Source organism: Eschscholzia californica, unplaced genomic scaffold (assembly GCF_041429995.1).
Source record: "Eschscholzia californica isolate CP2 unplaced genomic scaffold, dmEscCali1.0.p SCAF_4, whole genome shotgun sequence".
NCBI lineage: Eukaryota > Viridiplantae > Streptophyta > Magnoliopsida > Ranunculales > Papaveraceae > Eschscholzia > Eschscholzia californica.
Genome location: NW_028238461.1, coordinates 1,996,520 through 2,015,603, shown reverse-complemented (window position 1 = coordinate 2,015,603; position 19,084 = coordinate 1,996,520). Strand labels below are relative to the sequence as shown.

At 35.3% G+C, this 19,084-nt stretch overlaps 4 protein-coding genes across 5 annotated transcripts; 2 read left to right on the top strand and 2 right to left on the bottom strand.

Moving 5' to 3' along the window:
• The first annotated feature begins 233 nt into the window (after positions 1–233).
• Positions 234–841, top strand: LOC147541417 (uncharacterized). The gene has a single exon (XM_086634747.1). It carries the CDS (start codon positions 246–248, stop codon positions 774–776), a length of 531 nt encoding a protein of 176 aa, XP_086490873.1. The 5' UTR covers positions 234–245; the 3' UTR covers positions 777–841.
• On the bottom strand, positions 812–4,091 carry LOC147541416 (putative HVA22-like protein g). Of its 2 annotated transcripts, none has more exons than XM_086634745.1 (7): positions 3,877–4,091; positions 3,530–3,601; positions 3,328–3,426; positions 2,296–2,352; positions 2,125–2,188; positions 1,593–1,787; positions 812–1,212 (listed from the first exon to the last, which is right to left on the bottom strand). In XM_086634745.1, exons 2-7 carry the CDS (start codon positions 3,559–3,561, stop codon positions 1,105–1,107), a joined length of 555 nt encoding a protein of 184 aa, XP_086490871.1. In that variant the 5' UTR covers positions 3,562–3,601; positions 3,877–4,091; the 3' UTR covers positions 812–1,104. The 2 variants fall into 2 exon arrangements, with proteins under 2 accessions (XP_086490871.1, XP_086490872.1); XM_086634746.1 differs by having other exon boundaries at positions 3,733–3,889.
• A 5,484-nt stretch (positions 4,092–9,575) lies between these two features.
• LOC147541415 (uncharacterized) lies at positions 9,576–10,717 on the top strand. Its single transcript, XM_086673283.1, has one exon. The coding sequence runs from the start codon at positions 9,722–9,724 to the stop codon at positions 10,331–10,333; it is 612 nt and encodes a 203-aa protein (XP_086529409.1). The 5' UTR covers positions 9,576–9,721; the 3' UTR covers positions 10,334–10,717.
• A 4,645-nt stretch (positions 10,718–15,362) lies between these two features.
• On the bottom strand, positions 15,363–16,534 carry LOC147541414 (transcription repressor OFP13-like). Its single transcript, XM_086673281.1, has one exon. The coding sequence runs from the start codon at positions 16,155–16,157 to the stop codon at positions 15,399–15,401; it is 759 nt and encodes a 252-aa protein (XP_086529407.1). The 5' UTR covers positions 16,158–16,534; the 3' UTR covers positions 15,363–15,398.
• Between the last annotated feature and the right edge of the window lie 2,550 nt (positions 16,535–19,084).

The window sequence follows — 19,084 nt, the reverse complement described above, 5'->3', positions numbered from 1 at the left end:
CACATCACTGGTATTTTTTATTTCAAGTTAAAGGAGATGCGAGTGCATATAACAAAAATAGTGAGTGCGTCTAACATTTTACTTGTTAGTTTGGAATTGGATGGTTAGAAAGTTTGTTACAGACTGTAACAAACTTTCCCTCCATTTTGTTGTCTCTCTCTAGAAACATGTACTCTATATATAGAGCTTGCTCTCCATCTAAATAATGAAAACATTTCCTTTCTAAAATCTCACAAGAGCCGCGAATGGGTTCAGACGAATTATCATCATTTCTTCGAGGGAGAAACAAAATTCCTTACTCGATGATTCCTAAGAAGCTAGATATCCCTATCAAATCACAAAGTTCAAGCTTTCCAATCACCAATCAAGACAAAATAACATCCATTTCTCCCATTGAGTTTGAGCTTTTCTCACTCAAATCAACACAAGAATACACTTCCTTAAAGGATCTAATACCATCATTATCATCCCCTCCTACTACATCAACATCAGCATCAGCATCAGGAGCAGCAGCAGTACAGTCACCCTCACCGACACCAACAGGTTCCTCAATTCAATCCTACTACGATATATCAATCAGAAATCGTCTCGTTAAGCACGCTGCTTGGGCTTATCTTCGACCATTGCCATCATTGTCAAATTCCTCCGGTAGCTCTTTCTGGTGGATGTGTGTCAGATTCTTGGGTGATTGTTTGGGATTTATGAATTGGCAAATATTTCCTATGATCTCTCGAGCTTTTAATTGGTTAATACAAGAGATTTTTAGATTTAGGTAAATGGAGAAATATAGTACAACACAATCCTAAGATGATTTTAAGGGAATCAGATACTAAAATTATTTTCTTTTAAAATTATTGTTCAGAGAGACAGAAAGAGAGAGAGAGAGAGAGACTGTAACAAATAAACTAAACTGTAACAAATAATGTTACTACTACTACTGTTTCCTCTGTACCAGATGCCACTAGAAAGAAGATGAAGATCTACAATGTCTGTCATTACTCTGTTCTATTAGATTTGAATTGCAGCTGATTTGGAGTAGTTGTATTTTACATCTGAGTGTTGTATAAGTACTGTTTTTGGCTCATTTCTTGGTTGATTGCGCTGTTAATCACCATGGAACGAAGTTGATGGTGATCTTTTCTTGTTATGTGGATTATTGGAGGAAACAGGAGGAGGAGTTGATTCACCAAATAGTGTTGAACTGACCACTTTCTGCAAGTAAGATAAAAACATCTGATTCAGATGGTTGGATCCAATCTTTAGCCCCAAAACCATAGGGAAAATATAGGGGTAGGAGTTGGTTCTAGGTTTTATTTCTTCATTTATTGTTCATGTTTACGAATCGTCCCATGATTCAGAGTTAAGGAGATTACTATGACAAACCCATTATTGGGCTTCTGTGTGGATGTAGGTGGTGAATATCTGACTGAACCACGTTTAAGTATTGGTGCACACTACTTTCTGTGCGTCTCTCTGATTATTACCTAGTCGTGTAATTCTACATGATACGTTATCAGTTTAGTTAGGCAGCCAAGTAGGCAGAAGGGGAGTCTGAAATTTGTTATACAGGAAGAGATGAGGAGAGAGAATACCTGAAAGGTGGAGTCTTTAGCAAAGTATTGAAGTATTTGGCAAAATGCAGCCTGGCCAAACTGTGCACCGTTCTGCCAATATAAGACAGCCAAATCCCAAACCCTAGCTTGTAACGATTGCAAACTCCTCTCTATTTCCGTCTCATGCTTTGACATAAAAGGCCTCAAGAGTGTCCTGTACACAAAGCTAGTTCCCTGCATTCAAACTCGTAATTTATATCAGCTGGTTGCGATTTGGAATAGAACCACAGAATGGTTCCTCCACGGCAACTGATTGGGCTTCGTGGGTTAGTTGAACTTCGCCTCAAAAATTTGAAGTAAAACTAATTGATTGTGTAAGAACAATACAAGATAATTTCTTTCACAAACTTTAAGAGAGGAGACCTATTGATCCTTCTTTCATACGGATTATTTTATTTATCTGAAGAATTAATGTAGGTATGAGGAGGGGCAGAGTGAGTATACGAGTATCTCACAATGCAAAATTACATAGAGATTAACTAATTAAACAAGATATAAAACAGATAATTACCTTGGTCTTGGGGTGCCATAAGTATACGAAGAACGCTAGCTTCATCTCACCATACATAGGTAACCTTACAACATGAAATATCCATCCGTATTAATGAGACTTAACTTCTACTATTAGAATTTCTTAATGTCTCTAACGAAAACAATGGAGATAGGGCAATATAGCGCTTACCCTGAAATTAGAACATCGGCAAACCTCTCGAAGACAGTGATTAGAGCAACAATTATCCTGCAAGATTAGTTCTGTAATTAGCCTCAATACCCTAAATTAATTTACTAATGCGGTGTTCTAAAATGGCTTAAACTGATGTTTGAAAAACGATAAAATAGGAGTGCAACGATTTATCCGCATTACTTTTATAACAAAGAAAAAGTTGTCGTTGTTATCTTTTGAACAAATCATGTTGCCATAAATTCATACTCGTACATATTCGGAAAAGAAAATTTAGTATGACAACCTCCATTTGCTTATAATGCTACTTTCCTAAGGAAGTTGCAGAGGATTTTGACATGAAAGTGAAGTGGACATAAGTTATCTAGTTACATGGATAGAGAATTGGAAAAGGGTAAAGGTCGGAGCGCTCAAAATCTTGGAGTTTCAAACATTAATAGTGAAAAAATTAGTTCTAATAAAAAACAAACATCGTACTAGTAAAATTATAGTAAGCAATATTCTCTAAAATTAGTACTGAAAATCTTATGTCTTTTTTTTTTTGCTCTCCTTGACCAATAAAATTTGTTCGATGCGTTTTTGCCATTGTTGTACGAAGTTATAAGTTTCAAATATGTACAGAGAAAATTCTTAGGACGAAGAGATTCCAATCCAACAAGTGGGATTACAACATCTAGGAACATTCTTCATTTCTTGTTGGAATAAGTCCAACTACTCCACTAAAAATTCTTTTTGTTAGCAAAAACAAAAAAATGAAAATGAATGAGTAGAAAAAAATTTTAGAATGGAAAAGTGAAGAATCATGTTGATTGAGAAGGTCTTTAACTCCTAATAGCAAGCCACCTTTTAAACTTGTTTGACTACTACTTTACCTAAATAAAGACAACTACTAACTAATTAGTCTTTTAAGATTAAAAGGAAGAAACTAGTACTACTTCCTCTTCATTGATTGTGTTAAAAGAATCAAAACCAATTTGACACCCTAATTCTAACAAGATTAAATCTATAGAGAGAGAGAGAGAGAGAGAGTACCAATATTGACACCAAAAACGAAGTTGTTGGATCTCAATTGTGTTCTTTTCAACAGTTTTATAGCACTCAAAGGCAGGATATGCATAAGCTATTAGCATCCTGTAAGAAAATTCACATATCAAGATCATATAAGAGAGAGAGAGAGAGAGAGCTTAGAGAGAGAAGGAGAGTCTAGAGAGAGAGAGAGAGAGAATATACATACAAGAGTGTCCTAGTGATGAATTCCCCAAACATTTTGAATTCTAAAATTGAACTTCCACTATGAAATTAAAACCTACAACAACATATCCAATTCAAACTTCTTAATTAAAAACACGGATTAATAATTAAAGGAATCTTGTATATATATCCTTCATTTCTTCTGAGAAAACAGAGGAACAAAATTAATCAGATAACCCACCAGACCTCTGTTTTCAACCAGCAGAACAAATTGATTTGATACACCCATAAATAAACTAAATAGCATCCAAAACAACTAGTACTAAAATAGAAATCATAAAACTTGGGGAGAAATCAAAATGTTTAATTTTGTTTTACTCCACGATTTACCTGATAAAGGAATAAAAATAATGTCTGGGTTTTGGGAATTTAAAGCGTCAAGAAAGAGAAAAATATTCAATTAAAGAAGATGGAAATTGAGGGGAGGAGGAGTTTATATTCTGAAAAGAGGGGAGATGATTAAGGTGTGTAAGTAAGAAAGAGAAAGGGGGGGTGTTTCTTCAAACAGACGCTTTCTTTCTGGTTATTTTATCTGAGGAGGAGACAACAACGTTAGGAAGTCAGGACAAAGGCTAACTCATCTGTTAGTTACTGTTTCTTTTTTTTTTTTGGTCGAAGTCAGATCTGAAATCTGACTCTAGAACAACCTATATCTAATATTCTAATGTAAATATCTATATCCCTTTCATAAGAAAGATAACTGGTACGCCGAAGCTAGGCCAAACGATTGAGTTGGTTGGCCAAGATGAGTCAGAGCGTCTAGATGGAAAGTTATTTGATACGCCTCGGTCATCTAACTGAGTCTGTATGGTTCGACATTGGTTGCACAATCATGTAGAGAAGAAAACTTTACGTCAGACTCATGATCTAAATGATCTGATTAAGACTTTATAATGTTTATTCTTATTTGACTTGTTTGGATGGTTAACTATTACAACAGTTTTCTACAGTTAAATAAAAGTTATATTTTCATATTTTTACTGTTGCTATTCTAACTGTTACCGTCTTCTTACTTTCTTCGGGTGCTTCTAAAGGCACCGGGCCAAAAGGTTGTTAGCATCCGGATATTTTATTGACTCGGATCAATGGTCATTGACCCGAATCCTCTATAAGCACCGGTTTTTTATGTGGGTGACGTTCACCTTCGTTTGCTTCTTCCATCTTCTTTTTCCAAAACAAAAGGAATCCCCATTCATTTTACTAATACTATCTCCTCTTCTTCCTCCTCCTGCACTAAGAAGAACACCACAGACAACATTTGTATAGTAGGAAGCGAAATCTCTGGTTCATCTCTATCTCATTTCCTCCGTACTTATTCTTCTTCTTTTCCTCATCATCCATCCATTCACCAAATTCGAATCTTTGAACGTCATGGAATTGTCGGTGGAAGAACAACTACTGTCACTATTGTCGGAGATACATTTGAAGCTGGTGCATCTATTCTCCATCCTAAAAACTACCACGCTTTGAATTTCACTCGATTACTTAACCTCGCTGTTAACAAACCCTCTTCCTCTTCTTCCTCATTTGGTATTTGGGATGGTAACAAGTGTGTTCTTCAAACCCTAAATCCCAATTCTCATTCTCCTTTCATTCAGAAACTAGCTTCTCTTTACAATTCATTCATTATGTTGTATCGTTATGGTTTCTCTCTCTTCAAAATGGAGCCATTTGTCAAGGTCTCTCTATTTCTCTCTCACATATATGTAGTATATGTATTTGATCTAATAATGCAATTTAAGGTTTGGGATTTTGATAGTATTTTTTTTTACTCAGAATATGGTTGGGTGTTTCTTACAATTCCCAATTTGGTTCAGAGTTTGTGAGAGATGGATGGAGGGATTAGGGTTAACTCCACTTTGACCGGTGCCTACATGGTTGTATGGTGCTAACAGAGAAAGGAGCAGTTGGCCTGATACTAATAGAGATGGATGCTGACAGCCTTTTGGTCCGGTGCATTTAGAAACACCCACTTTCTTTTTAAATGGATTTAAACAAGGTCTTCATTCTCCCTCCTTGCGGGAATGGAAAATATATCTATCTAAAACCTATCGAGTTTTGATTCCCTAATCCCCACCCCCTGCTCATTATATATTTTAATATGAATGTTGCCAGGGCAGTTGATGAATTAGGTGGAGTAAAACATGTCTAACTTCAACCAACGTTCTACAATAATATTTTATATGATTTAAAAATATAATCGAGTATATTTGACTTCGTCATTTTTGATTTGTTTTGACTTTATCAACTTAAGTTTTTATAGTTAAAATGGTTTTTGTAATTTTGATTTGACCGAATTTTCAATATGTACAAAATTGTCGACAAGTTGAATTTGACTAGTACTGATGCACCTGCCTCCAATTTTACCTATAACAACGTTATAGGATGGAAAGTTCTTGAGGGCGACCTGTTTTTGTCACAGGCACCCCTTTTCATCTTTCAACCCCACAAAATGGGATATTTCATATACACTTCAACATTTTTACCATCATGCATGCACTTGCATTGACTTTGACCTAGGCATTTTACTTTGATCAAATCATAGTGTTACTCATGTTTACACTCCCACCGCTATTTTTGTCAGATGGAGATCGTGGGGATGTGGCCGACCGACGATCTTTATCGACAATTTTTGCTTTCTACAATAGAGAGAGAGAGACATAGAGAGCATTAGGACCGTCAATTGAGTGTTGCACCGTAAACCCTCAATCGAGGGTTTTGACTATTCTCCCTCTACTATAGAGCGAAAGAGAGAGGTGCTGAAGCAAGTGGTGGAGAGGAGAAAAAAAATTCCTGATGAAGATCGTCGGTCACTAAAGGGCTATCTTCATCTGGTAAAGATGGTAGCGAGAGAACACTTTGACTTGGTCAAAATAGACTGACTAAGTCAATGTCAATGTGAGTGGTTAAATGGTGAGTGGATGCAAAATTACCTCCTCAAAAATTTAGGGAAAGGATAGGACTTTTTGGGTAGTTCTAAAGGCGCACACATTACTGTTATAGCCGTCCTTCCACAATTAAAAAAGAAAAGTCCCACGTTCATGTGTATGGGCACGAGGTGGGGCACCTGACTTTTTGTTCTCTGGTATAATAGAATTACACGAGTACAATAGACAATTATACATTACTATAGACAATTATACATTACTCTTCCATTGGACTAGACATCATAAGGACTCTTCATAATTTTTTCTTTTTTTTTTTTTGGTTAAAACTTTCATAAATATAACGAGATCAATGTCCTAAAGACACTCATGCACCATAAATGCCATTATAATTATCCTAAAGGGCATTATTTATACTAATAACATGAAATAATAAATAATGAATTTTTACCACTATCAAGTTTTGATTTTGTGACTTCTGAATTTTCGAAGTAGATACACTACTAATTGAGCAAACAATTGGTCAACAAAGGATCAAGTAAGTTACGTTGCTCAAGTTAGTGATTGGACTAACCTATCCTAGCCTTAACTATGATGACGATATCTCTACTCAATTTATGTTTTTATTTAATTCTGAAAATTCGACTACGATTTACGTTAGTCGTTACAAGGCATTGATACATTATGAAAATGTAATGAGCACGATAACCAGTTAACCACCTAATTTAAACCATGAATGAAAGAGGCTTAAAACCTGACAACATCAAATAAACCTAAAGCCCAACAAATTTACGACATTATTTATTGCCTAAATTACATGGGATAAATCTTGATGGCAAACTGCTTCCACCGAGACTCGATCTCACGACTTCATGGACTTAAGAGGGGTGTCCAACCATTACACCAAAGACTGGTGGACCTCTACTCGATTTATTTTTGAGCAATGTAACGAGTGCTGGTCTGCTGGAACAATGACCACTCTTAAACTTATCATTCTATCTGACTTATTGATTTTGGATTCTATTGGATTGAGATTCACAATTAAAATTTAGCAATGGTGCACTAAGAAATCTAATCACATTTGGAGAAGGAAATTTTGTGAAACAGGATATCTTAAGGGGGCGTTTTTAGACTAAAGGGGTATCTTTAGCAGTAATGGGCAATCTTACTTTAAAACCACAACTCTCACAGAGTTTAAAGGCCTCGCATTCTCTTAAAAGCACTCCATCTTAATCAAGTTCTTTAGGGTTGCAACTTGCATTCATAATCATAGTCATCACTGTACATACAATGATACAAGTAACTATAAGTTTACCAATAGCAAAAACTTGAGGGTATAAACTTCAACCGATATTATACGCTTTCCTTTGGAGGTAGAGAACAAGATTAAGGGAAAGGATAATTTCGAAATCTAGTTTTTCCAATAAAAATACATGCATACACGATACTACTCAATTAAAGTGAGTTTCACAATGTGACTACCTTTTTTCCTTATTAATACAATAGTATCCCTATTAGATGGCACATATAGATAGTATATGATATAACAAGCACACAATTGCTATGGTGACAACATGAAATATTGATGACTGCCATAAAGATTAAGAGAAAAAAAACCTAAACCTCCCATGACCTCCTAAACAAGTTATCAGGAACAAAGTACTCATCTTTGGTTATAAATCACATCTGGTACGGTGAACCGAAACCCTAAACAATTGAATGCACAACCTCTTAGAGTGAAGACTAAAGAGGCGATGCATAAATTGCTTGAGCTAGGTCCATATTGCACATACAGAGTTTGATTATGTTAATCATGATCTACCTTCCCAATTGATATTTGTATCGCGTAATGCATGTCATCTAACGAAAATGAATTCAGAGATGGATAAAGAAAAAAAAATTAAGTTACTAATAACATAACAATATCAACAAATGGATAAGAAGGGGGTTGAATTGGGCAACAAGAGATCATTAAGAATGACATTGGGATTTATGATATGAAAATCAGGGAAATCTGATAAGTTTCAGAGGGTCCATCTGGTTCTATATTCATAAAATACATTGTCCATTGATCAATGTTGTTAGGGTACAACAGTTGACTTAGTTGTTAAATTTGTCCAAATTGAAGTTTGACGTTTCTAAGTGATGTTTAAGTTCATAATTGAAATAATTTGGGAAAATTTATTTTTGTCTTCTTCCAACAAATTTTTGCTTAATGAAAGAGACTTCAAATCTAACAACATACCAAAGAGCTTAAAAAAAAACCTAACACACTTTATTGTTTATATCTTTAATAACTCAAATTCAATAACCATACACTCACCTCTTTTGGATATCGACCCTCAGACTTCTAAGATTTTGGAGTTTATGCCAACCTTGTCAACTATTTGGACAACCAACTTATTTAGTTATTGTTTTCCAACATTATCATCATTTCACTTTTAAAATGACTTAATTGAATCTAACCCCTAATTTGTACAAATTAGAATTGTTGGTCTCTATATTTGTTAAGCATGCCAATTTAGTCTCAAATTCATATTTTGTTAGTTTTTGTTCGTCAATTTTAACAGTTAATTTTCTTTTTAACTTCACCCATATTTCAAGAGTATTTTCCTCGTCCTTATCCTCTTTTTACTTAATTGTCAGGTTAGTTTGTCGGCAATGACCAACCTGCCATTTCCGACGAACATTTACGGGAACCTAACCTGAAGAGTAAAAAAGAAAGAAGATAAAGTGTAAAATACTCTTTAATAAGAGTTAAAAATTAAAAGAAAAAACTACTAACATGTAAAGTTATTTCCCTAATGTCCCCCAACTTTGTGACCAGCTTCCCGCCTGGCCCCCTACTTTACGAGAAATACCCATATGGCCCCTTCCGTTATAACGCTGTCACTCTCTCTCCTCCATCATGTTTTCTCTCTCTACCAACTCACGCCACATCATCTGTTACGCCATCTCATCACCTTCTCTGGCAGAGAGTGACGGCGTTATAACGGAAGGGGGCCATATGGGTATTTCTCGTAAAGTAGGAAGCCAGGCGGGAAGCTGGTCACAAAGTTGGGGGCCATTAGGGAAATAACCCTTCTATCTTTCCCCAAAAGGCCCAAGAAACGTAATCCAAAGTCCCTTCATATAACCTCCCATTACATTCTTCCTCTGGCAGTTTCTCTCTACAAATATCCTCTCTCTCTCTCTCTAAGTCTAATCTCTATAAATCTCCACCCCCATTTCTTCTTCTTCTTCTTCTTCTTTCCAATACAAGTAAAGAACCACTCTCTTCCAAAAAAAGAATGTCTTCTAACAAGAAAAGCCTATTTCGAAATTCAGTTTCTGTGGACTTGGGATGTAGTTGCAGGAAATTGAACCTCTCACACATTTTCCGACCCAAATCAAGACAACCCAAACCCCAAAACAACCGGATTAACAAATCATCCTCAACATTTTACACCAGGACTACGAATCTCTGCAACTCTTCTAGTACAAGTTCATGGGGGCAAGGTAGTACTTTTCTCTCTCTAGACGATGATGATGAACAAAAAGAAGACAAATCTAACACCACATTTGGCACCTACTCTGAACCCGAAACCGATTATTGTTATGACCCGGATAATAGTAGCTCCAAGAAGATGAAGAAGAAGAAGAAGAAGAATGTTTGTGAATATGGTAGAATTAGTGAAAGTTTAGCAATTGAGAAAGATTCAGATGACCCATATCTAGATTTTAGACATTCAATGCTTCAAATGATATTGGAGAAAGAAATTTACTCAAAAGATGAATTGAGGAAACTTCTTGAGTGTTTTTTGTCATTGAATTCTCCTCACCACCATGAAATTATTGTTCGAGCTTTTACAGAGATATGGAGTGGTGTTTTCTCTCTCAACTCTTCCGTTTCTTGTAACTGATTGTAAGATGGGATCAAGGGTTCCAGGCACGCTGACAATTAAAAAAAAAAAAAACAGTGAGATGACATCAATTTCATATGAAGTTTAAGTTTTTGTACGTGTCTAGTCACGTGAGATTTGTTCATTTGGATTTGTCCTTGCTAGTAAATGTACCCATGAATGCGGGTTGGTCAGTCAGAGCAGAGGGGAGGGGGAAAGATAGACATTGAGATTTGAATATTAATGGAGAGAGAGAGAGCGGTTTTAATAATGAAGTTTGAATGGGAGTTTTAATGAGGAAGGTGATTTCTTATGAAGTTTTTGTGTACAGTTTCTAACATAGCATTTACTTGTTATAAATTTACTCCTTCATTTCTATTGAATTCAGAGCAGTTGGGTGGAGTATATTCATTGCCTTCTTTTTTTCAATGTACTTGTTAATTGTTATTCAAGGCCTCGAATCTTACTTCCTCCACCTCTCACATCACAACATTTAGGGAAATTTTATATACACCCCACTCGTTTTATTTATTTCGTGCTCTCACACTTAAGTGTCACTTTAACAAAGTCAAGTTTCACTTACACTCACACTTTACTGTCACTTTTATTTTGTGTCTAAAATTTGAGTTTTTTTATTAAAATTTTCCAAAATCTATTACTCCTTTCATCTGGAGAGATCTCGTACTTCTTGGTCTGCGCCAGGTATTCCGTCTTTTCATTGAGGCTGAATCTACAGATGAGCTATAGAGATAGTTGTCCATACAAACCTAAATCTTGTTTGTACTTATTATATATCTAAGACTAAGTCAACCCCAAGTCAACCATTCAAGCGAGCAAGACCTACGAATCAGGTAAAAACAAACATTCTCAAACTTGACTCGATTAAATTCAGCTCTCACCGCAAATTTAGAAAAAAAAAAAAAACTATCACCACCTAACAACAATAAACTTGTCAGAATACTGCAAATAAATCTATATATACCTAGTAGGAGTTGCATTAGAGCATTAGTTAACCATAGGACCCCTTGCCTGCAAATAAATAGATATATCATGTGAAAGTTTGGTGTAATAGGTATAAGTAATAGTCCTAGAGTATAATTCAGTAAAGGGGTCCATGAAAGGTAAAGTGAAGATATAGTTTTCAAGAACTTGATCTATCATAAGGAGTGTCTTGGAGGTATCAACTTTGTTACATATGTAGGTTGAGTGATACCTAAGTTTATAGTATATATTTCAACAAAAAAAAAAAAAAAGTTTATAGTATATATCACCTAACATTGAAAGGGAAAAATGGATTACTACTTGTCCATTGAATGTCTATTGAGAGAGGAAAATGGAGAGGGGGTAAAAATCCTACTCCTATAAAATTGGTCAAAGACTTCTTTCATCAACTTTAGGAAAAGTATTATGAGTCAAATTTAAAGGACCCAGCATCAAATTTTTTAAGTACTAAACCGAGCTTTGTAAGTGTTACATTGGGAAAATTCTGTGAGCACCCTTAAAACTGCTTAATGATCTGATACAAAAAATGTTGAAATCATTTCGAGTTTCACTTGATGAATTGCTTGCACCATATGTACTATAATTTTAAATTATTGAACGTAAAAGCAATAGTTGATTAAAGCATATAGCCGGAAAAATACTATCAACTTCGAGATCAAACTCTAAGTAAGACTTTAAAGTAAAGAAGCAATGGTTAAGCGACCTTGCCTAGTACACCCGGCTGGATTTAAAGTAAAAAGGTGGGGTTTGTTTAGCTTCGCTACCAGACACAGACCAAATCTATATTTTTGATATAGATCCATAACCAACTGTCTCATTTCTATCCTTGCTTCAAAAAGATGAGTTAGTTTCTTTTTTCCTACTTTCTAAAATCAAAGATTTCTTTTCACCAACCTAACTTTTTCTTGCAGGTCTAGCCATTAACGAACTTCTAAAGATTTTTATTTGTTGAAAGGACGACCTTTAAAGATTTTTATCTTGTTTTAGATATATGTCATTTGTAGTGCTAGACATATCTTCCTTTCTCTCTGTAAAACTCAATCTTTTATTGAATTAATCTTAGTTAAGTAGATAAATTTTATAGAACAACGGCGCTTAAGAATATGAAGTTAAAACTTTCTGTACGATCAGAGGAATATTTGTCTGAAATAACAAATTATAAATTATCTTTGCAAGGATTTTACAAATGTCTAAATTGTAAGACAAGAATTATTTTTTCGTACAATAATGACAAAAGATTAACTATATCAAATATTATCACTAAGATCACATCTATAGCTAAGACACCAGACACTCATCAAACAATATGAACTTAAAAAAATTGATCAAATTTATTGGTAACACAGGTTTTTAGATTGGACCAACATTACTTTTGTTCATGAAATTGGGACTTATTGTTCCCCATCACTTTTGCTTGTATGTTAGTATGTATCAAGATATTGGACAATGAAGATAAAAAAGCAGTACTGACAGCCAAAAAAACAATTTAAAAGAGAGAGAACCAAAAGTGGATCCAAACACAAAAAGAACCAGAACATGATTGTCTTAAGTCATGGTGACACATTTAATGGATTTTTCATAATCTTGTTCCTTATTTCATGACAGTGGTGCTTTGGGTTGTACTAATAGATTATCTGTAAAAAGAACTTTAAATATGAGTGTAACTCAAGTGTTAACACAAGACTTAATAACCTCTAATCGTTTTTGTGGTGCTTATAGTCCTTTGTCTCCATAAATACCTATTCTTTGTCTCCATAAATACCTGTTGGGGCTGACGAATGGATTAAAGATAGGCTATTGACACTATGACGGCCTTTGGCTTCTGAGCCCACGTTCTAATTGTCAATTTGGACCAAGCCCCCCGCCTATGGCCTCACTTGAGCTCTATAGACCCAAGTCAAAAGCGCTCAGGGTTCCTCTAGTTCGAACTCAAAGGGGGCTTGGCGGTTACTTATATTCATATCGTAACTTCATTAAGAGCAACTCCAATGTGGGGTGTGGTGGTGGTGGGGGGGTGGGGGGGAGGTTGGGGCTCCCAAATACAAATTTGGGAGCCCTAGCCCACGGAGTCCAACCCGGGAGCCCCGGGGCTGGGCTCCCGGTGGGCCTGGGAGCCCCATGCTCCCTGGCTCCCAGCCCCAAATATGGCCGTTGGGGGTCTCCCAACGGCCATATTTGGGGCGGATCCCCTAAAAAGGGGATCCACCCCACTTCTTTTTATTTTTTTTAATTTTTCTTTTAAACTAATTTTTTTTTCAAAATATATAAATTGTTTTAAATTTGTTTTTCTCTCCAATTTTTTCTTTTTTTAATTTTTTTCATCTTTTCAAAATTCCTTCTCTCTCTAACATAATATTAAATTTTAATTTTATATTTGAAATTAATAATTTATAGTTGAAAATTGAAATTAAAAGTCCGCACACGTACATTACACACGTACATAATTTAGATTTGGGAACCCATGTTTGGAGCCCGACGTCGGAATTGAAAAAATCCTGGAGCTCCTAAAAATCAAGGGCTCTCAAAATTGAGAGACCGAACCCCACATTGGACTTGCCCTAAGTACTACATTTTTAAGTTTGACTCAAGTTCTTTTCTATCACGTTTTGGCGTTACTGAAACTTTTCGGTGGCATCCAATCCTTGTGAGAATGATCCAAGAGTAGATCTTAACATTGATAAAATTGACATAGAAATATTCAACCATATCTTACGATTGTGTCTACAGAGCACTATATTGAATGGAGATTAAACAATACCATACTGGGAGCTCAAAGCCATTATTATGGATATTAGAGTAGTAATTATGTGAGAATGAATCAGAGAGTAACAAATAAGAAACCTACTACCTAGAGGCTAGAGAGAGGTAAAATAGGTTTGAGTATTTCAAAATTGTCTGGCCTCGTTAACTGTCATTTATTGGTGTTAACGTTGAGTTTAGAAATTTAATTTCCAACTCCAAGATTTTGAAAACTTTTTGAGTGAAGCTAACAAAACCAGGCCCTGCCTATATTTCTTAGAGTACTAGTGAAATATAAACAAATTACCCATTTCCCTCACTCATATTGAGTAGTATCTTATTTACCGAATAATTAACTAACTAACTAATCAATTATTACAAAAATTATTGTTTGTTTATAAACATATTTAAAAGTTAAACTCAGACAATTATTCTAAAGTGGAGCGAAAGAACTAATCATGTAAAAGTAATATTAGTCGCTAACTGTACGGTAGATAGAGTTCTGAGTATCTGGTACGTTCATTCGATGACTTATGATTGAAGTTTTTTTTGTTGTAACCAAATTATATACAGATCAACTGCCTATAGAGATTATGAATTCAATTTTTTTTTTTCTTTCTCTCTATCTATTGCTTCGAAAAGATAACATACCCAAAGAAACTAGCTAGATTACAAAAGCCAAATAAATTAAATTGATAACGATATCTTACGTGTGTTCTTAGTAAATCCAAGCTAGTGTGTGGGTTTAATTAACAAAAATCAAGAATTTAGAAGCTTCAATATACAGACAAGAATCTTATTTTTTGTTATTGAGACACAAACAAGAATCTAAAGGGAGGAGCACGAGTAATTAAAAATGAAAATCCCCGACCACTAGCGAGTTGATAATCGTGTGTAAATCTAAAAAATGACAAGTAACAAGGAGCATACGACTAGTACCAAGCGAGCAGAAAAACTTATCATAGTAGAGTAATTAATTTCTATGTATTTCAGTTATTTCCAATTGGGTGTGATTTTGACGTCGGAAAACTTAATATGTTAATTACGACAGTATATCCACATGAAAAAAATAAAGTCTCACTACGAAGGATAATATATCTAGAATCTCTTTATTTATTGTCAACAGGTTTTAAGTCGGACACTCACAAACTTTAATATTTCCACTAAAATTTTTACGATCAATAATAAAATAACCATTTAAGATTCCTCATTTTGGCGCTTAGGTTTGTGGTTTTTTCCCTTTTAGCATATTAAAAAAAAAAGAACTTTCAACAAAAAAAAAGTAAGTAAATAAAAAGAAAAAGAGTAATGAACCCAATGAATTTTTTTCATTTTTTCTTTAGGATCACATCTTTAAACAAGACTCATTCACAATATCTTCTCCTAGATGATCTTGAAATATTGAAGATAAAGAGAAAAAAGAAGTTTTAGATGATAATGATGATGATGAAGAAGAAGAATTAGCATGACAATCATCATGATGATCATCATCATCAAAAGAAGAAGAAACAACAAGACTAACAAGCAAATCAACAAAAGCACCAATAATATAACCATGATTCTTCTTCCCATTAACCTTCAAATACCAACTCAATAATTCCTCTAAGCACTTCCAATCTTTAAATCCATGAACTTCCACCATTTCCTCCATAGATTTCTTGAAATCCAAATATGGATTCTTTGTTTCAATCTCTAGAACCATACTCTCTTTATATCTAAACCCACCATTAATTTTAGAGTATTCTTGCAAAATGGAATTTGTATTTGTACTAGGCTCAAAAAACAACCTTTCAGATGATCTTAACCCACTAATCACCATCTCAAGTGATTCCTCCCCAGATTGTTGATCTTCTGAAACAGTTGATATAGTAGTACTACCTGCCGATTCGGTCAACTGATCGGACGAGTTAGTAAAGCATGACTCATCTTCTTCTATACCACCAAAATAAACAGAGTTGAGTGAGTTGAATATAATATCATTTTTATCAACTCTAAATGAATGGGTTTTTGGTTGTATACATAAAGGCCATTTCCATGAAGAAGTGGAAGTAGTTTCTTTGTTCTTGAAAAGAGATGGTATTATCTTCATCCTCTTCTTATCCATCTCTTTTTTTTTTCAGAATTGTTTTGGAGAGATGGGTAGGTTGAAATTGTTTTGTTTGGGGGTTTTGTGAATGAATACTGTGTCTTGTGTGTATTAATGGAGATCAGAGAGGGGTCATAAAGAGAAAAGGAGAGATAGGAGTGTGGTTGGTGTCTTTCATGATGTCTATTTAATTGCAGATGTGTAGAAATCAATGGGTCATTTAATTGCCTTCCTAAAATTTGCTCAACCATAATGTTTTAGAAATAAAGCTATTCCAAATTTTAGGATTTGTCTGGTTTTCTATGGACCAATATGATTTGTGGGGTGCTCTAGGTCTTTTCTAGCCCCACAATCTAGTTCAAGAGAGGAGCCTCTTCCACTTATGAATAGCAAAATGTGACTCCTCCACTATTAATGTATAAAAATGTGAACAATCTCATTCTATGTGTCATTTTTCTGGAAGGGTTTGTAGCCGTCCTGATTTTTGCCATAAGTTTGCCCCTCTTTTAGCACTTTTTGTGGGGCTCAGACTGAACAGTTTGAGACCGTCACACAAGACAGTTCGAAGGTATCTGAAATGGCTTGAGTTCTGACTATTCAAACCAAACACAAATTAGAATCAGTTCGGGTGTCTTCAGATAACCCGAAGGGGGCACACGAGAGAGGGCAGATGGAAAATTTTCAGGTAAAGACCCTATATTTTTTCTTACTTAGACAATTGAGCAAAGATTTGTTGGTTCGTGAATTTTTATACCGTTTAGAGTCTCTTCCGCCCCAGTAAGGTGTGGATTCCCTCCATCCTCACTAATGAAGTATTGAAGTGACATAGTCTCACTCCTTTTACAATGGATGTGCTATTACCCCATAGTTAAATATTTATGTATAAAAAGAAGGAAGTTATTTTTGTTTATATAATTCAACTATAACCTGTGAGGGGGAAAACTTGATGTCTTTATCAAGATCTATAGTTTTGTCTGAGTAATTAATTAGTTTCTCAACCTTTTATGAAAAATGGTAATCATAATTGATGTTCTTGTGTCTTTGTTATGTCCTATTTTCTTGCAGGCTTGACCCCTTATTTAGTTTTACTTCGTTTTGGTACAAGGATACTACAGTAACTCCCCTTAGGAAACCAAGACCTCTTGTATAGGGAGATGCAAATTTGGAAGATATGGAATAGTAAATTTTGTATTGTCTTGACAAACAAAAATTCAGTACGAAGAGTTTAAAATAGAGAGTTCAACAAAAAAAAAAGAGTTTAAAATAGAGACTGAACTGAATTGACTGAATCTGAATTGGGTAAATCTGAAATGACTGAACTGAATTGACTGAATCTGAATTTACGCAAGTTAGAATGTTTGTTTTCCCTATCTGAATCATTAAGTCTGAATTTGTATAATGACATTACTACCCTTTTTCATATTTTTAACAAACAGACCTTAGCTTTATTTACTCCCTAGTGTAAATATAAGGAAAACCAAAACCCTAATTCTTTTATCCCTCTTTCTCCATCTCTTTCTCCAGGAACCCTTACTGCTGCCTCCCTCTTTCTCTAGAAATCACCTTCCTAATATGAAACACTCCTCATCCAACGAAGGAATAACCAGTCCATAGATCTCGTAGTAATCTTGACTTCTTCCATTAGTTATCAAAGTCGAAAGGAAGCAGCAGGTGAGTTTACTAGTACGAGAGTTGGTGGTATCAAACCCAATTACATTACGTTCATAACTCTTCTCTCTGGTTGTGCCCATTTCTCCACTGAAATCACCTTTCGTTTTGGATCTTCGGCTCATGGATACATCTACAAATTAGGGTTTAGTGGATACAATGTTATTTTTAACAAAGAGTTCATCTCTCTGCTCCCAGACGTTTTCTCTCTCTGTCTCTAGATCGACAAAGGGTTCACCACCACCAAAAACTTGTGAAAACTGTTTCCCGATCTTCCTGATGAGTGGTGATCTATTTTGTGGTTGTGGTGGTTGTGTGGCAGGTGGTGGTGGTGGCGGTCTGGCTGCTGGTGGTGGTCTTGGTGGTTGCCTGTGCGGTGGTGTGGTGTGGTGTGGTGTGGTGGTGTGGTTTGTACCTGTGGTGGTGGTGGTGGTGGTGGTGGTGTCTGATTGGTGGTGGTGGTGGTGGTGGTGGTGATGGCGGTGGTATTTGAGTGGGAATATTTCTAATTTTTAAGGGTATAAATGACATTTAACATATTTCAGCCATTTACATTTGTTTTCAGACTTGTTTTAAAGTCTGAAAAATATAGGCTATTTTTCAGCCAATTCAGACCTTGGTCCAATTCAGCCAAATTTTCATATTTTCTTAAAGTGAAAAACAAACATCTGAAATCTGAATTGGGTTCCAATTCAGATTTCAGATCTGAAAAAATAAAAAAACAAACAGCACCTACAAAACAATATAACTATCTTCAAGAGTCACAAGAACATAAAAGAAATGATAGAGTGACTTAGAGGGTGACCAAAAGGCTGTCCAAATTCCCTCATTTAGAAACAAAAGCGTTCCCACTGTAGTCAAACTTAGTCTTTAGTGAATTTCACGTCATTATGTCACCCTTTTGGTCACCCTCTAAGTCACTCTAACATCTCCCTAATACTTTTTGGTCTCTAATTTGTGATCAACTGGCTTATTTAGACTCATTGCCTCAACTATGGATGACTTTTTATTAATCCCCTAATCTTGTGTAATTTCACCCTTTATATTGATTCATTTTTTTGTCTCCTATGCTTCACTTCTCTTCCACTTCCACCTCACCTTTCTTCTCCAGTCAATTGTCGTGGGAAGAATGTGACAAACAAACCTGTTACAACCCTCCATATTATCTTTCTCTCCACCACCACCTCTTTCTAAAATTTGTTTATGTTTCCAGTGCCCTTTGCAGGAATCCATTCATTGATTGGATGAAGGAGGTGATTCCTCCTCCATCTATGAAA